General features: G+C 35.3%; 1 protein-coding gene across 5 annotated transcripts in view; it reads right to left on the reverse strand.

Annotated features, from left to right (window-relative positions):
- Positions 1-1,027: 1,027 nt before the first annotated feature.
- Positions 1,028-18,140, reverse strand: part of PCDH9 (protocadherin 9) — an 890,080-nt gene continuing 872,967 nt past the window's right edge. For all 5 annotated transcript variants that reach the window (XM_059377537.1, XM_059377535.1, XM_059377534.1 and 2 more), the window contains one exon: positions 1,028-1,422. In XM_059377537.1, the coding sequence (XP_059233520.1) occupies positions 1,049-1,422 (374 nt within the window). In that variant the 3' untranslated portion in view covers positions 1,028-1,048. The remainder of the gene's footprint in view (positions 1,423-18,140) is intronic.

The following is an 18,140-nucleotide window of genomic DNA, read 5'->3' on the forward strand; positions in this document are numbered from 1 at the left end:
TTACTCTCTCACTTAATGCTACTAATTAAGTGATTTTGCTTCGCCTACTCTGAAAACAAGGATGTCAAGAAAATAGGTTCTGAATTTCCAAGCTTTTGCAGAAGTCCTGTTTTTATATAAACTTTTCGTCTTATCTTTATTTTTTACAGAATCCTAGCATCATAAGCGGTCACAGAAGAAGCAAGATTCCAGAACCTTTTTTTAAACACAAGTATTTGAGATCCTTTGAACAATGTGTGTCAAGACAGACTACTAACGCAGAAACACCTCACTAAAAGAAACAACAAAAATAACGACAAAGAGGCAAATTAAGAAGAAGAAGGAAGAAGCAACCATAAAACACAGAGTTATGCTACAACAGTTTTTAGGTGAACATCGTAAGTACACAAAAGTTGTTAATAATAACTTGCTTCTATTTACAAATACTTTAACACTGATTGACTTACAAGTATCCACTAACGTTGTTAACAGCACGATAGGTTTAATGCTTATCTTTTAAATTTCGCTTGAAGTATAATGTCAAGTATAGCAGTCCCAGCACAAATCAATGACAAAAAGAGCACAAATTTCTAACTGGATATGTTTGTCAGTCACTCTAATCCACGGAACTTTCTTACTCTCCAAATGCATATTCTATTGTTCATAGCAGCAGTCCAGGGTCAAAAGTAAAATTCAATTATAAAACAACAACAACAACAACAAAACAAAAAACAAAACAAAAACAAAAAAATGGATATTTGCACAATGGAGTGATCTCTGGAGAGTTTAATCAATTCTAGTAAACAAGATCACATGGCTAGTAGAACTATCTTCTCTTTTATGTTGTAAAATTTTGTATCCTCCATGGTGCTAACACAAAGTTATGGATATCCCTGTTATAAAGGGGCATAGTTATAGAGATCTATTGAATACATAAAGCTCTGACACACAGGGTATTAGCATGTCTATTTAGATTAAAGTTATTAGGTCCCATATAGCTTTTTTTTTTTTTTTTTTTTTTTTTAAATTTGTTTTGCCTCTATTTTTTTTTTTTTTTTTTTTTTTTTTTTTAGAGTTGGTGCTCCTTCGGACTCTCAATAGTACCTCCCGCTTGCTTATAAGACTTCAGATTTGCCAGAGGAATGTCTGTCATGTGGCTGCCATTGTTGAAATGGCCTTCATTGGAGCCATACTGCTTACGGTCATTGAACTGGTTCCTGTTGCTATCTTCTTTCCAGGATCTGGTAAGGGTGTGCCCATTCACAAGCTTGTCCTTCTTGACCCATTCTTTCTGGGGTGCAAAGGTTGAGAGAGGAGATTTAGGGTGTTGATATGGACCCAAGCCAGGAGGCATCCAGCAATTATCAGAGTGACCCAAAACCAAGCACTCTTGAGTGCACATCTCTGTAGCTTCAGCTAATCCTCGGGGACCCAAAGGCCCATCTACAGAGGGCAAGAGACAGAGAGAATAAGAAAAGAAAGTAGTTAGAATTTTAATGTAAAATTGTCTCCTTAGACAAAAAGTGCATCAGTGATCTCATTTTCTCATGAAAAGCGTAACTTAAACAATTCAAATAATTCAAATGCTTTCAAGAAGGAATCAAATTCCTTGCTGTGAAAATAAGAATCATCCCTTTCCTTAGGCCTTCACTTACAGCCAGAAACAGACAAGAGTAAACAGATACATCATTTCGGATCAACCCTTTCTATGGCATATGTATTATTACTGATTTATCTTCTAATCCTCAACTTAAAAAAGCTCTTATTTATGAGAAATCATGAAAAATAGAAAAATTTTACATGTGATGTTGAAAAATGTATGAATGTACAACTCCATAAAAATAAAAAGCAAAAGTACTGCTTGAAATATTATATTAAAAGTAAGTACTCTAGGGCACCTGGGTGGCTCAGTGGGTTAAGACTCTGCCTTCAACTCAGGTCATGATCCCAGGGTCCTGGGATCAAGGTGTACACCTGGCTCTCTGCTCAGCAGGGAGCCTGCTCCCCGCCCCCCCACGCCTGCATCTCTGCTTACTTGTGATCTCTCTCTCTGTCAAATAAATAAATAAATAAGTAAAATCTTTAAAAAAAATAAATGAATATAAAAATAAAATTAAATACTCTAAATGGTTACATAAAATACCATTTTTCCATATAAACACGTTAATTTACATGAAATCACGTGAAAATAACTGCATAACTGAAAAAATCAAAAATAACTAAAAAAATATTTTAATTAATGTGTATGTTATTAAAGGAACACCTAGTCTGTCTGCTGCAAACATTCTGAAATCCAAGTAAATAAAAAGTCATTTTCATCTGAAGACAGCATTTGTCTTCTTCCAAGCTTAAACTATTTTCTATATTTCTAAGTGTATTAAATAAACCGGATTTCACTAGAAGGAAAGTTTAGCTAAAGTTGCAAATTGGATCACATGAAGTCCAATATTCAGGGGAAAAATTCATCATAGATATTTATCTATTAGTTTGTGGGGTTTTTTGTTTGCTTTTACTAGCAGGCAGTCTAGAACATACATTTTAACCAGATTTCAAAAGTAAACTCTTTTCTGATTCTATAAAGAGGAAATTAACCTTTTACTGAAAAACAACAGCCAAAATGATTTAGGACAATTTGTTTTGCTTTATTCTTTTCCCCTTGATTAAATAGTCAAGTGATAAGTGATAGGCTGGAAATTAGGAATTGATTTTATGAATGAAGTTACCTGGATAGGCAAGACTAGAGAGTTATCAGAGTAAAAACGTAGAAGAAAGTGACGAAAACATCTGCATGATTGCCTCAACAATGATTCAAACACTTAGCTAGAATGTGTGTCTTTGCTAAAACCCAAATTAGCACTACTGGCACTTAAGTGCACAATAATTGTGTTGTTGTTTTTTTTTTTTTTTAATATTAACATCTGTTTGGCTTACTAATACTTCAGTTATTCCTTCCATATGGAAAAATACCTTCCAAAATAGGTAAAAGTTGATGGCCAATACTCGAGACCCCAAAACACGAGCAACATCACAACAGACACCAGATGTGAAAACAATATGGCTGAAATTTACCATTTCCTACAAGCTCAAATTTTAGTCATTTTTAAAATCTAAACTCTTCTCTTTAAAATAACTTTAAAATTCCTTCTCATTTGACCTGTATTCTCATCCCCTCAAAAGAGAAAATTTTATTTTGTTTAAACACATGTTTGTTACTCAAAACTATTTCTCACCAATCTCCAATGATTACTACTTCCTAGTATATTTAACTTAAACTTCTCTATGTGCCTTTCTTTGCCCTCTGAATTCTGTCCACACTTCAAAAGTTCAAACTAATTTCTTCCTTTTAGGTTCACAGAGGTGTGTTCAAGGACTCTACATCCACAAAGCTAACACATTTTGCTTAAACCAAACCATGTTCCATATATTGAGATCACAAATTTAGAAGATGTTTTTTGCCTCTTCCATTTTCTTTTATTTAATTACTTACTTTTTCAAGGTCAGCTTGCTTCCTAAGTACCACTGCTAAATTCCATAACTACAACAATTCATACCTCATATGCACCTTGAAGATTTTCACAGATCTCCTCTGATGAATGATAAATGTCCTAACTGAGCTCCCTCAATTCTTGCCTTAATGATACTTTCATCTTTTGGAGGAGGTTCTGTACATTCATGAAGATCACTTTATTTTTGTTTTATCCCAAATAGATTTAAAATCCATTAATGAGGGGAAAAAATGACTTCTCAAGTCTTCTGATTCCTCATAGTGCTAAGCAATAGTGATGATCTATGAACAATATTAATTGTTAATTAAAATTTTATGGGGTTGAAAATGTTCTGCGAAATAATTAAAAATATCCTCTGCTTAAAGGCAGACCTTAAGTAATTATAATAGAAGATGCTGATTTAACAAACATCACACCAAAAGCTTCCTCAACAACACATCTCTTTGCCTAACAATACTTTGTGACAGCTAATAAATGAATTATTTAACTTTTCTGTTAAATATATTCACTACTTTCAAGACATCAATGGAGGTAAAGTAATCACCAGTTTGATGTATAATCTAGCTTGAGGACTAGATACCAGCCTTTCGTTTTTACTTTTCTAGAACCATTAAGTTTTTCTTGTTGTTAATACCTCCAAAGGAAAACAAATAATCGGCTACCTCAGAAATAGCAATAGAATCAGGTTTTTATTGAGTACATAAAAAAGGGAGAATATGCAAGATTATTTTTAAAATAGCTCTATCCAACATTCATTACCGTCTCATTAAATTAAGGATATTATCCAGAGATTGAGAAAGTGTGTATGTGTGTGAGTATATGTGAATCCTTAGTCCTCAGCAGTGAGGGACACATTTTAACAAAGAGCATTTTTTTTCAGAACTAGTAACATTTATTTATTCCATAAATATTTACTGAGCATGTACTATATGCTGACACTGTGACAGGCACCAAGAATACATCAGTGAACAAAATCAATGTCAACTCTGTCCTCATAGAGTTTTCAGGTTATCTTGGGAAACAATTATTTTAAAAGCAGTGAACAAAGAAGAGAGCAAAAGGTGTCCTTAGTAATGAAAGGTGTCATTACCAATTACCTGATTTAAGAAGGTTTGTCTCTTTACAAGGTGAAAGATGGACTTTGTTCCCTGTTATGTCATTTCTATCTTTTTCTGAAAGTTCCTCTTACAGATAATTGACAATTGAAGGCATCACAGTCAAAATTTATGTGTACTATACAAAAATCTTTGACTTGAAATAAAATTAGTTTCTTTCCATTAAACAATATTAATCACTCTCTGAGAATTGTACTTAATGATTTATATTTATGAATAAATTTGAAAGCCTTTGATAAAATATATAAGTAAATTTACAGACATTTTGTATGTTTTTAGGTAAGTCTTTCAGGCTGTATAAGATTTAAAGATCCACCACAATGTGGTAGACAACACAACACTGGGATGAAAGCCCAAAGTTTTTCTTACAGCTCTGAAGGAGAAAATGCCTCTGGGCAGGGGCCACACAGAGAACTGCAACAAAGAATAGGTTAAAAGGAAACCAATTTCAGGGGGCAGTTTATGCATGGCAAATAGGGTGGGATGTTTCCTGGGCTCTCCATCGATTGACTAATAGTTGAATAATTCCTGAAAATCTAGGGCATATGGGGCTGTCCCCAGTTATTTGGTACCTAAGAGCTGTGGCACTTAGGGAGATTGCATAATGATCTAGGACCCTAAGAGCTCTAGAAGGGGAGTAGTGTGTGGTCTGGGTTTATTCAAGAAGGGGAATTCTAGCCAGGGCCTCAGAACTGAATCAAGACTGCATTAAAGAAAAAAAAAACAAAACCCTATATTAAAAACCTATATTAAAGTATATTATACCAGTGTCCTTATATGCTTGAGCTGCACTATGGGAAAATATACTTTGCTTTATGCTTTGCTAAGTTTTTATTTTGGGATATGACATTAAATAGGGAAATGTTTTCTTTTTTTTTTTATTTGGGCCTTTATATAATCACCGGCAGTTGCCCTGATATTAAAAAACAAACAAACAAACAAACAAAAAACCCAACAACAAAAAAAAAAAACCCCATGGGTTTTATTTTGGGAATTAACAATGCTTCCAAGTTGTCATGAATGGGTAAAAAGGAAAACAACAACAACAACAACAAAAAACAAAAAAACAAAACCCACTTTTTAATTAAAAAGTCCCGACAGTCCCCGCTCTTTAGAAGTTTATAATCGGAAGCATGTTGAACATGGAAGAGTTTCCAATTCATTTCTTTTATTTTTAGAAACAGTGACTGAGTTGTTTTATACTTTTTGAAAGGAGAAAAACATTCTTTCTAAAGCACTGATATGGATAACTGTCACTTTCTAAAATATAATTAAAAATAACCATTCATGGGGCCCCTGCGTGGCTCAGTGGGTTAAAACCTCTGCCTTAGGCTCAGGTCCTGGGGATGGAGCCCCGAATCAGGCTCTCTGCTCTGCAGGGAGCCTGCTTCCTCCTTTCTCAGCCTGCCTTTCTGCCTACTTGTGATCTCTGTCTGTCAAATAAATAAATAAAATCTTAAAAAAAAAAAAAAAAACATTCATTCTCCATCAAATACAGGGCACTTGAAATACCAGGAAAGTTTTGATAATATTGCAGAAAGTATATACATTAAAATATTGCTCTTTATCTTTGACCATGATTATTTTTAATGCTATCACTATAAGTAATTATTTTAATTGATGATTAATTATAGTTATTTTCCATTCATAAGCTCCCTCAGAAAGAGTTTACTGAATATCTGTCCTATGCCACATATATCAGATACTGTGCTGGATTCTTAATAAATGTCTGAAAATTTTTACATGTGTGCATCCACAAGCGTTTTCCCTGTTTCTCCAATTATTTATTTACTTTCTTGTCCTGCTTGTGCAACATCACACAGTATCTATTTAGAACCCAGGTCAGGAATCCAAACTTCTTACCAATACTTTTAACAGTTTCAGCATTATGCAATTGGTTTCCCTTCTCTTCAAAAATAATTAAAATCTACCATCATGATTTTTCTAACACTGAAGCTTTTATTGATTTTTCTTAAAAGCCTAAATTATTTGTTCCCTTTCAAAATTTGCAATCTATGAGCTTGGTTATCATTCCAGGTTTCTGAATGTATAAAGACACAAGGGTTGGTAAAACTATACAAGCCATCTGTCTCTGCATTTAAATGTTGAAAGCAAATACAGAAGCACATAATTGAAAGCTTGAAAGTTGTTTCAGTTAATATTTATATCAGGTGTCAGTGTATTTCCCTCTCCACATTTGTACAGCTCACCTTCTCACTCAAAACCCAACAAAACACTTTTTCTGTGGTTAGGCATCAACAGCTGTCAGAGAGCTGCTTGAATTGCTGACTTTTAAAAATGTGAGTTTACAATGTGAAACTATCCAAATTAATGGATCTCCAGCAATCCCTGAATGGTAGGATAGTTGAATGGGTTTTGATCTCATTTTGTTATACCCAGAAGCAGAACTGTTTCTTCATTGATTAACTTACTGCTATAATTAACAAGTACCTTATGGCTTGTCCTCCACATAATTTTCAACCTGGTGACTTTAAAACCTTTTAATTCCAAAGCTTGAAACTAATATTAAAAAAAAAAAAAATCATGAGAGCTTCCTATTTCCGGTTAGGTTTCATACTGTATGAAGATTTGGCCTTTTATGTGAATGAATTTTCTTTACAATTTTTACTGTTAGGTAAAATAAGATTAAACAGACTGCCAGAGTTGAATTGCAAAAGAGATAAGTCATTTTTATATCATTTGGGATCAAACTCATCCCTTCTCACTCAATTTTTCATTTTGTTCAATTTTTATTATAGGAAAATAGCTCTTCCTTGCAGAACGCACCTGATTCTCATGTTATAATGGCATTTTTGTGATAAGAACATATCACCATTTTTATGCAAAACATTTGTTCTTAAGTTCTAATTTTGCTGATTTCCCAAGTTTTACAGTAGCAGGAATGGAATATGCAGAGTCATGCATCCCTAAACACCTTGGAGTGAAGGATACAGCCACAGATATGGATTTGCTGAAGCAGTTTCCCAGATCTCTAGGTACAACAATGAAACTTCTTCACTTTTTCTAAAGAAATTTCCATTTCATGTAGGCTTTTATCCTATAATGTTACTTCACACTTGCTGTTATTAATATACTGAGAAAAACCTTACTTTTCATACTTATTTCTTGCCTAAATCAATTTCCCTATAATAAAATTTCAGGGAAACAAATATTTTCACTCACTACATTTGAAGTTAATTTTATCATCTCTAAGAAACCAATCCAAAAATATTAGTATTTTTACTAGCTCATTTTCACCATCATTTTTAGCTTATTTCTGTTTTCTTTAACTATTTTTTCATTTTTCCCCTTATCTTTCTTTTTTCTTTTTTTTGTTTTTCCTTTTTTTTTTTTTTTTTTTTGAGGCAAGCTGTAACAGTGGAACAATTTCCTATCATTGTTGTGGATCACCTCGAATGGAAAGCCAAAGCTAAATGCTTATGTAAATACAGAGGGCCCTGAAAAAATTCCAATAAAGTCATTTGCCAGGTACCCCTCCTAACTACTATTCCATCATCACTGTCTTTATTGAACAGTTGCTGTTAAAAATCAAATCAGTTAATTTCCTTCCAATCTAAATATGGGAAAAATTAATTTCAAATATGAGAAGTTGGCATGAAAAACAGAAGAAGTTGTTGAGCATTACCCACAATCCCTTTTGATACATCATTCTACTTCAGTTCCCATTACAGGATGCCAAATCAAACCTTTTAAATCAATGTCACATGGGAATAAACATCAGCTATTACTCTGCTCTTGCACAGAAAAATAATCAAAATCTATAATAAATTCCATGGCCATGAACTGAGATTGGTATATGATATAATACGGCACAGTTATGTTGACGGTCTAAATCCAAAAATAGATCTGGCATATTTGAGTATACTTAAGGGAAAAATATTTTTCGTTCATTTACTCAACAGGTTTTGTTGGATCTCAAACAAAACAAAACAAAACAAAACAAAAAACCTGTTTTAGTGTCAAGAGATTGCTGCATAGAACATCAAAAATCAGAACCAGTCTAGAAATGTCAGATCACATGGTCATCATCGATAGCCAGGGCAAACAGAAACATATTTGAAACACAATAAAACAATGAATTAATATGGACTTTGTGAAAGTAATTTTAGATTCCTAAGAGATTTCAGCTCCCAGTTTCTCATCTATAAATTGAGAGTAAGAGACTAGATTTTGATGAATGACCTCTACCGTTTTCTTATTCTTATCAAATTCCATTGTGGTTTGCCATAGATAATCAAACTTTTCAGTGTTATATTCGTTTTAGTAATGGGAAGCCCCAGACAGAACAAAGGAATTATAAATCAATTTTTCCTATCGACTACTGTATTATTTAGGTCACATTTAGGTCTTTGAATGTAAAACTATATTTAGAACAAGTATTTAGATTTCTAAATCTAAGTAAAAACCTAATGATTTTGGCAGAGTTTTTAGCTTATAGCTCAGATTTAAACCCTACATTGTGACTCCCCCTACAAGTCACCTTGAGAAGCAAATGCAAAACCCCACACCAGCAGGATTTGACAAAACCTTTGGTTAACAAGTAAACAAGGATTAAATGTTTTACACATTCCTCATACAGATTTTTTTTCCTTGGTCACAGATGAAAAGTCAACATTTGCAGATGGAGACAGTCCAAATACAATAACACATGGCCAGCCCAAGCAGCAGATTCTCTGCAGGAGAGGATATTGCTATTTGGACAAACGTTATAGCTCACAAAGAATGGAGAGCACTTCCTTAAAAATCTTTAGCTTTCTTCTGCATGGCATAAATATCCGCTGCTTTTTTCTCACCTGCAAAAGCTAACTGTTGCAAAGAAAATTATCGTTGATAATTTTTTCTTAGCCATTATCAGTCTTTGATGTTGCGATCAGTTGAACGGGAAAGGTCTATGGTTATAGATTCTTTAAATTAATGACCAAATTTTGACCAAATTGTTTGATGTGAAGCACCTTATTTACATCATTGCAGATCACATTTACTTTCTTTTATAGTTTACCATTTCTTTTGATTATATTTAATAACTTTCATTTCAAGTCTCATTCACATATTGATATTTAGCTGAATTATTCTCCATTACTTGCAAATTGCATTGTTTCTCAAAAAACATGTAGTAAATCTTATTTGATGGGCAACACATTTTAAGGAGCCAATCTAAGGTGTTAAGAAATAAAGTAAGTTTTTACAGATTAATTTTAGCTGAGCTCCAAATTAAAAACAAACAAGCTATGTAATCTTCTGCCCCCTTAAAAAAATCCTCAGTTGCTTATCTAAAACTAGGTCAGTAGTACACAATATTGTGAAGTAATCTGCCTTTACACAATCTCCACTGGTTCCCATATTGCAGAATGGGGAAGAGAAACAAATTGGTGAGCTTAATTTTCATTTGCATAGTGGACTCTGATGATCTTCACCTGGGACGCTTGTAACTGCAGCCTTGTTCCTCCCTAGTCTGAGCTACAGATTCTTCTCCCAGTCTTCAGAGGGCATAGAGACTTGTCCCAATTTATTTTAAGCATTCTGGGTCCTCAGTTCCCTCACTGCTAACAATCTCACAAACCCCGCTGCTGCTGCTCACGTTCAAGGACTTGACTTTGAGATTCGAGGACATTGAGGACTTATCCTCTTCCGGTATGTGCTGTCCCTGTGGTCCAAACAACTAAAGCTCTCAAACTTTCACATGTATCAGAGTTAGCTGGAGGGCTTTTTAGTGCATATAAATGCTTGACCCCAACCAGGAATGTTGATTCTGTAGGCTTGAGGTGAAACCCCCAAATTTTCAAATTTAACAAGTTCCTTGGTGCTGTCACTTTTTTCCCGATTTCTCCAGTCCATCACTAGCCTCACTGTTTCTGTTTCCTTTTCCAGACTTCTAACAGTTGGACTGCTCAGTGCTCCTTTTCTCGATTCATTCCAGGTGAGCTCACATGATGGTGGGGACTCGCATGTCGTATATTTATATATATTTATATTTCCAGTCCCAGTTTGTTCTCCTGGGGCCACATCAGCATATCTGATCATCAGCTCCTCGACATCATTTCAATTTCTAACTGGCCGTTCCAAGTAACATAATTCCGGCTACTTTTCCTTTCTCCAAACCTGCTACTCTGTCTACATTTGCCATTCTTATATAAGGCATACTGCTTGCTCAATTCAGACAAAAAGAAAAAGAAAGGAATAAGCCTTGACACCTGTTAGGCAGAAACCTAAAATGCCTCTCCTTTCAATATTCTCTCAACTATCCCTGGGACCATGCATATGAAGAGATATCATACAAGTGATTGTGTTACATTATATAGTTACTATGGACTGAAGGTTTCTGTCCCCCCAAATTCATATGCTGAAACCCTATCACCCAGTGTGGTGGTATTTGGGTATTTGGGATTAGATGACATTTAAATGAGTCATGAAAACCTCAATAATGGGATAAAGAAGAATCCAAAAAGCTAGCTCCTTCAGTCCCACTTCCCCTTTCCCTCTCCTCTGCCGCCAACGCCCCCTTCCCTTCCTCCTCCCAACTTCTCAGTCCATTGAGGATATAGCAAGAAGATGGCTGTCTATAAACCAGGAAGAGGGATCTCACCACACACAAATTTTGCCTGCATCTTGATCTTGGACCTCCCAGCCTCCAGAACTATGAAAAATAAATGTTTATTGTTTAAGACACTCAGACTATGGGATTCTGGTACAGCAGCCCAGAGGGATGAAGACAATGGCAAAAGGGACACTGCAGACACAATAAAGTCCTTTATTTACAAATGAGGTTGATGCTTAGTTAAATAAAAGAGAGATTATCCAGTAGGCATAATATCATGATGTGAGCCCTTGAAAAGCAGGGAGTTTTCTCCAGTAGGAGGCAGAAGGAAGCTCATATTCAAAACACGGTATGATTCCATGTGCCATGGGTGGCTTTCAAAATAGAAAAGAACACACAGAAAAGATCTGAGAGCAGCCTCAAGTGGCAGAGAACAGCTCCAACTGGGCAGTCCACTGGGTAGCCATTAGGACAACAAGGATCTCAGTCCCACAACCATAAGGAACAGGAGTCTGCTAATATTCAAAATTAACTAAAAAATGGATTCTTCCTTAAAACCTCCAGAGAATAATTCAGTCTAGCTGTTACCTTGAGTTCACCTTTGTGAGAGCCTAGGCATGTTGAGTCCACTTGGACTCTTGGGATAATAAATAGATGGAAGCTGAGAGAATATATTTGTAATGCTGTACCCAGCTAAACTGTGTAATTGGTGACTCAGCAACAGAAAACTAATATAACATCTGTCATTTACTCAAGACACACAGCCAAAGTTCTTTAGTCTGCCTACTTCCCTGAAAACCCACCAGCTCAAGCCACTGCTACTTCCTAACTTTTTTAAAGCTGGAGCCCCAGTGTGGGGTTTGACATCATAACCCCAAGATCAAGAGTTTCATGCTCTACTGACTGAGTCTTCCTCCACTCTTCTGACATTCCGATGTCTAACTAGAGGCATCTATCTATCCATTTCAATCAATTGATAAATAAGGATATAAATGACCCTTGGACAATGAGGAGGTTCGGAGCACTGACCCCCATGCTGTTGAAAATCTGCACACTTTTGATTCCCCGCAAATTTAACTACTAATAGCCTACTGTCGACCATAAGTCTTACTGATAACATAAACAGTCAATGAACACACATTTTGTATGTTGTAGGTATTATATATTATGTTCTTATAATAAAGTAAGCTAGAGAAAAGAAAATATTAAGAAAGGCATAAAGAAGATACATTTGTAGTACTGTACTGTATTCATAAAAAAATAAAATAAAATTCATGTCTAAGGGGCCCATGCAGTTCAAACCCATGTTGTTCAAGACTCAACTGATGTTACAAGTATGTAACTAATGCACTTATATTTGTTTCCTATTACTGCTGTAACAAATTATCACAAACTTAGTGGCTTAAAACAACATAAATTTATTCTCTTACAGTTCTGGAGGTCAAAAGTCTGAAATCAATTTCATGAAACTAAAGTCAGCATATCAACGGTACTACTTCCTTCTGGAACTGTGGGGGGAGATTCCATTCCCTTTCCTTCTTTTAGCTTTTGGTGGCCATCAACATTCCTTGACCTCCAAGTACTTCTTCCATTTACAAAGCACATCTATCTCCCCTGCTTTTATCATAGCCTTCCTCAAACTTCTGAATCCTTCTTATAAAGACCATTATGATTACATAATGCCTAGGTGGCTAATCCAGGATAATCTTCTCATCTCAAAATCTGAAATTTAATCACAACTGCAAAGTCCCTTTTGCCATGGAAGATAACATTGTCACATGGTCTAGGGACTAGGATGTGAATCTATTTGGGGGCTACTCAGTCTAACATAATATTTAGGGCAGAATGCATCACTCCTTTGCCTCCCATCACATCAGAGTAATAGACATGCTCCTTTCTATGGTCCAAAAAGTTTCACATGATCTGGCTTCTGTCTAACTCTCTGAACTCATATCTCCCACCTGCTCTCTGCAACCCCACCTTACTCTGCTCCACTGACTTTCTTGCTGTGCCTCAAATACACCAAGATTAATGAGGTCCTCGGATTTGTTATTATTTCTGTCTGGGCTGTCTTTTCATTGGCCTTAAAGAAACTCACTCACTGCATTTAGAGGTTTCCTCAAATTCAATCATAGAGGCATTTACTGAGCACTTTATAAAAACAAAATATCTGCTACCCAGTCACTCTATTTCCTTACCCAGCTGATTTTTTCTTGATATCTCTCATTGTTACCTGCCACAATGTATTTATCTGTTAATGATCTAGCTCTCACAGTAGAATGTAAGCACCACAAAGCCAGGTAGTTTGTTTTTGATAACTGCATGTGTTACCAGGGACTGGGACATTGTAGATAATTACTGGAGATGTTTCAAAACAAATGAATAAATGAAGTTTGTTCTGAGCACTCAGATCAGTGAGCTTACATAAAAACTGTACACAAAACATTATGTCACAAGTAATTTACATTGAGAAAATTGTAATCAAATAGTTTTTACGTGTACATAAGAAACTTTGCTAAGAGTTCCCAGCATAAAACTTCACTAGGATAGTACTTGGAATATCTAGATGGAATTAATTAATGCAAAACAGCTGCATTTAAAAGCACTTACACACTACCCTACTTCGGAGATGAAGCAAGTGGAATGTCCCAAAATGAAACATAATTAGGTCGCTTCCTGTGTCTTCTCAAACTACTTGATCATGCCAGAAAGTTTATAACTCCTTTAACCATCAGAGATCTTTAGATGTCCTCCAAAGTCCAGATTCACAGGATCCATGACAAAATAATTCTTTAAAGCCTGAAGACACCAAAGTAATTGTTAGCCATTATTGTAAAGCAGAACCTAATGAGATGCAGATTATTGTATAAGATTTAGCTCTTCAGTACAGGAATGTTCAGGTAAGTGGGAAGACATTTAAAAAACTGAAGTTGATTAGGGAATGTATTGAAAACTTAAATGTAGTTTAGATTCTATAAATACACTGGCTTAAAACTCTAAGGGATGAAATTATTTTTCATGAATTTTAGGGGAAAAGGTGATTTTAAAAGAAGATAATATGTCACATTAGAGTACACATAAAATATCATGGTAAACTTCACTGCTTAAATTCAGTTGAACATAAAGAAAACTACTCAAAAAAAATGAGAAGTTTAACGTTATATTTTGAAAGAATCTCCTAAGGGAACTGTTGAAAATGGCATTACTTCATTATTGAAAATGGCCTGTATAATAGACTATTGTGGAGAGAAATCTTGCCCTCTCAGGGTGATGCATAGAATTACCCATTCCAATCTAAAATGTATCTTTATCTCTGAATGCACCTTGCAAATCCAGAGAAATTACTTCATTAATATCGGTCTTTGAAAGATAAATTTCTCTCTTAAAATAATAAGTGTTACATGGGAATTTTATAACATCTATGCAAATTCAGCTGAGATTTCCTGCATTATTTTCTGCTCTGCCTATTGCCAATTGGAGACCATAGTTTTCCGATACTAGAAAACATCTCTTTAATAATTCGATGTTATTGGTAGTTGACCCGAACTCCCAACTATTCGACAGATACAATGTGGCTATACTTACCACCAAAAACTTTTTGTCATTACGATTTTATGAGATGTAAATCATCACCCTTTTTCTGATAAAGAAATAAACTTCATTGCAACATCAATGTACTTTACCATCTAAACAAAAATATTTACAAATTTCTCAAGATTAAGCTTATATTTACATGCAAAATTTTAGGCAAACTAGCATTATTCTCAGGATAGAGTTTCAGAGTGAAGTAGGAAAACAAAAGAGGGGATAGGGCTGCCATTAATTAGTATCCAGGAGAAAAAAATCTTGGTAAGCAAAATTTGACCTTCTATTCTGAGGGATCTTCTTTTTTCTTCCTCTGGGTTATTTCAATAATTTCTTTGGAGGTGTTACGGCTAATCACATCTGTTTCCTATCCTGGTCTTCTGTCCCTCTGCAATGAAATTATGCAATGAAATGTTTTATTATCTTCCAATATGTCTCTCCAAAATGATCCATCTCTTGGGCATAATTTGTGGTTGGTTACTCTGACCAACTCATTAGTCTGATAATGTTATTGACTAAAATGCTAAGTGTTATCCTTTGGAAGAATATCTACACCTCAGTAAGATCCATTGAAAGCCATTTTAATTCATACACGTGAAGGCTTGAGGCATGGTGGCAGATGAATTGGGATTTCGAGATAGAGAAGGCTTTGAGGCATCCATCAAATCTCAAGGTGAAAATATGCCTCTCCACAAGCTCGTGTAGCTAGCATATCTTTCAATGTTCTGGCATGGAAGAGAGGGCACTCAAAAGGATTAATGAGGAGTTTAATGAAGGAACTCTTCGTGGAGTGTGGGCTGGAGAAAGTGCACTAATAAAAACGAGGGAGGGAGGCAAGGACCTGGAAGAGTATTAATTTTTTTTTAAAGATTTTATTTATTTATTTGACAGACAGAGATCACAAGTAGGCAGAGAGGCAGGCAGAGAGAGAGAGAGAGGAGGAAGCAGGCTCCCCACTGAACAGAGTGCAATGCGGGGCTCAATCCCATGACACTGAGACCATGACCCTAGCCAAAGGCAGAACCTTTAACCCATGAGGCCACCCAGGCGCCCCGAAAAGTATGAAATTATTACCACTCCCATACCTAAAGGGGTAAGGAACAGGGAGGGTGGGACAGGCTTGAAATCTAGAAAGAACTACGGAAGATTTGGAAGAATACACTCCGGAGTGTATTCTTCCAAAGAGTGAACCAAAGAGTGAATAGACAAGACAAATTATGATATAAAAGATAAGAGCAAGTGTGGGAACGTCTTTGTTTCTGTTTTGTTGTTGTTGCTGTTTGTTTGTTTATTTTTGCTTTTGTAAGTCACTAGACACAAAGCCAATAAATATCCAGTCACAAAGGCCTGACTGGTCTAAAGCCAGTTTCAAAATCCTTTATGGTCATTTACCACAAATCCAAGAGTGACCAGTTTACAACAATGCTTCCTATTAAATATACATGTTATATAAGCCAATTATAAGGATAACAACTCAGAATAAATATTAAAAAAATTTAGAGTAGCCATATAATTATTAAAAATAATGCAAATGAAGCTAAAATGTACACTAAATACTAATTATGAAATCATTGGCTTGGGGCGCCTGGGTGGCTCAGTGGGTTAAAGCCTCTGCCTTCGTCCTGGGATCGAGCCCGGCATCGCATCGGGCTCTCTGATCAGCAGGGAGCCTGCTTCCTCCTCTCTCTCTGCTTGCCTCTCTGCCTACCTGTGATCTCTGTCTGTCAAATAAATAAATAAAATCTTTAAAAAATAATCTATTCCTAAAAAAAAAAAAAAAAAATCATTGGCTCTACTTCAGAAGATTTGATCTTATAGGTTCCTAGGGTATATAATTTCCAACATCCATATAGCACTCTCCCCTATCTGAAAATTCAAGTTCTTTAATTAATAAGGATGGTATGCATGCAGTCACTAACAAGTATGCTGTTAAATAAACAGGAAATGTGGCCTATGCCTTGTTCTCTAATGATATGAATAACTTTTTAATTATTATTAAGAAGAGAGCCAGTAAGGATGAACGAAATACACCATTTCTTCTTAATATTTTAGTAAAAACTCTTGAAATGTTGCATTTCATATACTCACCAAAAATCACACTCTTTGTATACGTAGATACAAAAATAACTAACCTAGTATAGTCATTGAGAATAAAAATTATTGTAAATTCATAAGTCATAATTTCTGTGCCTTTCTGACTATATGCAGGAAAATAAAGTTAAAGCACTTGATTCTTGTTTCGAGTTCTTGAGTTGGCCTCTGTGCCTCAGTCTACCACATCAATAAAATCACGAGACAGCTGGCCCTTGCCAAACATTATCAATACTGCTTAGGATGTCAGTTAGTTTCTCTCTAATAGAAGTGACCTGCACAGTGGACCTTTACTTTTTAATCTAGATGACAGTCAAAGGTCCTGAGATCTGTGAACCTTTGGCAAGATTTATAAAGTTAAGTTGTCATCTAGAACAATTGGTATGGCTTTGGTTCAAAATCAATCACTATGAGTATTCTGGGTCTGGCTGAAATCCCCCAAAATGTTCTCTCTGTCAACATGGAATGTAAATAGAACAATGAAAGCATATTTTGCCACCATGCTAAAACTAATAAATTGCTGGGAGATGCTACTCGGGGAATATATCTATCCATCTATTCATCCATCAGGTTGAGATCTTCAAGTTACCAAACTGACAGTAGCATTAATTTCGCTAATATAACTAGACTACGTGGGTCTTAATTATATTCGCCAAGCTTCATTTTGCTAAGGGATGACACAGATGAGAGAAGATAAAATGGTGTTACTGGATTAAATAGACTATTGAAGATTACATATTGCTTCAGCTTCCTCCCTTTAAGCAACACAACTGGCACAAATTTCTTTCTCTTTCAGAGTGTTTCTCACTGACCCCAAATCATTGCTTCTTGATAATTACTCTTACAGCCACCAAAATGTATTTCCTCTCAGGGAATATGCTACAAAAACCTTATGCAGAGCTAAAGAAGTATCCTTTATGTTTCTAAATGCCTAATTGGGCTCCAGAAACAAACTATGAATATATACTAATGGTTACAATCTGTCCTTCAAATTCTTTGACATAAAGTTGGAGAAAGCCAAAGTCATGAACCAGGATACATACCAAAGATCTTCCTCAAATGTGGGATGTTAATCTGTCATGAGAATTTTTTTTTTTCTGTGCAATAAAATAAAGATTCAAAGACTTTTTAAAAATAGGCTTGTTTGCAGGGGATGAGGAGTTGATACTAATTAATTCTACAAAGAGAACTAGAAATGACAACTATAAACCATATTTTCCTTACATAAAAATTCACCCCGAAAGTTGGTATCCAGGTGAATGAGTAGGGATGAAGATCAAGGTGACACTGAAGACTTAATTTGTATTT

Source organism: Mustela nigripes, chromosome 15 (genome assembly GCF_022355385.1).
Source record: "Mustela nigripes isolate SB6536 chromosome 15, MUSNIG.SB6536, whole genome shotgun sequence".
NCBI classification, from domain to species: domain Eukaryota; kingdom Metazoa; phylum Chordata; class Mammalia; order Carnivora; family Mustelidae; genus Mustela; species Mustela nigripes.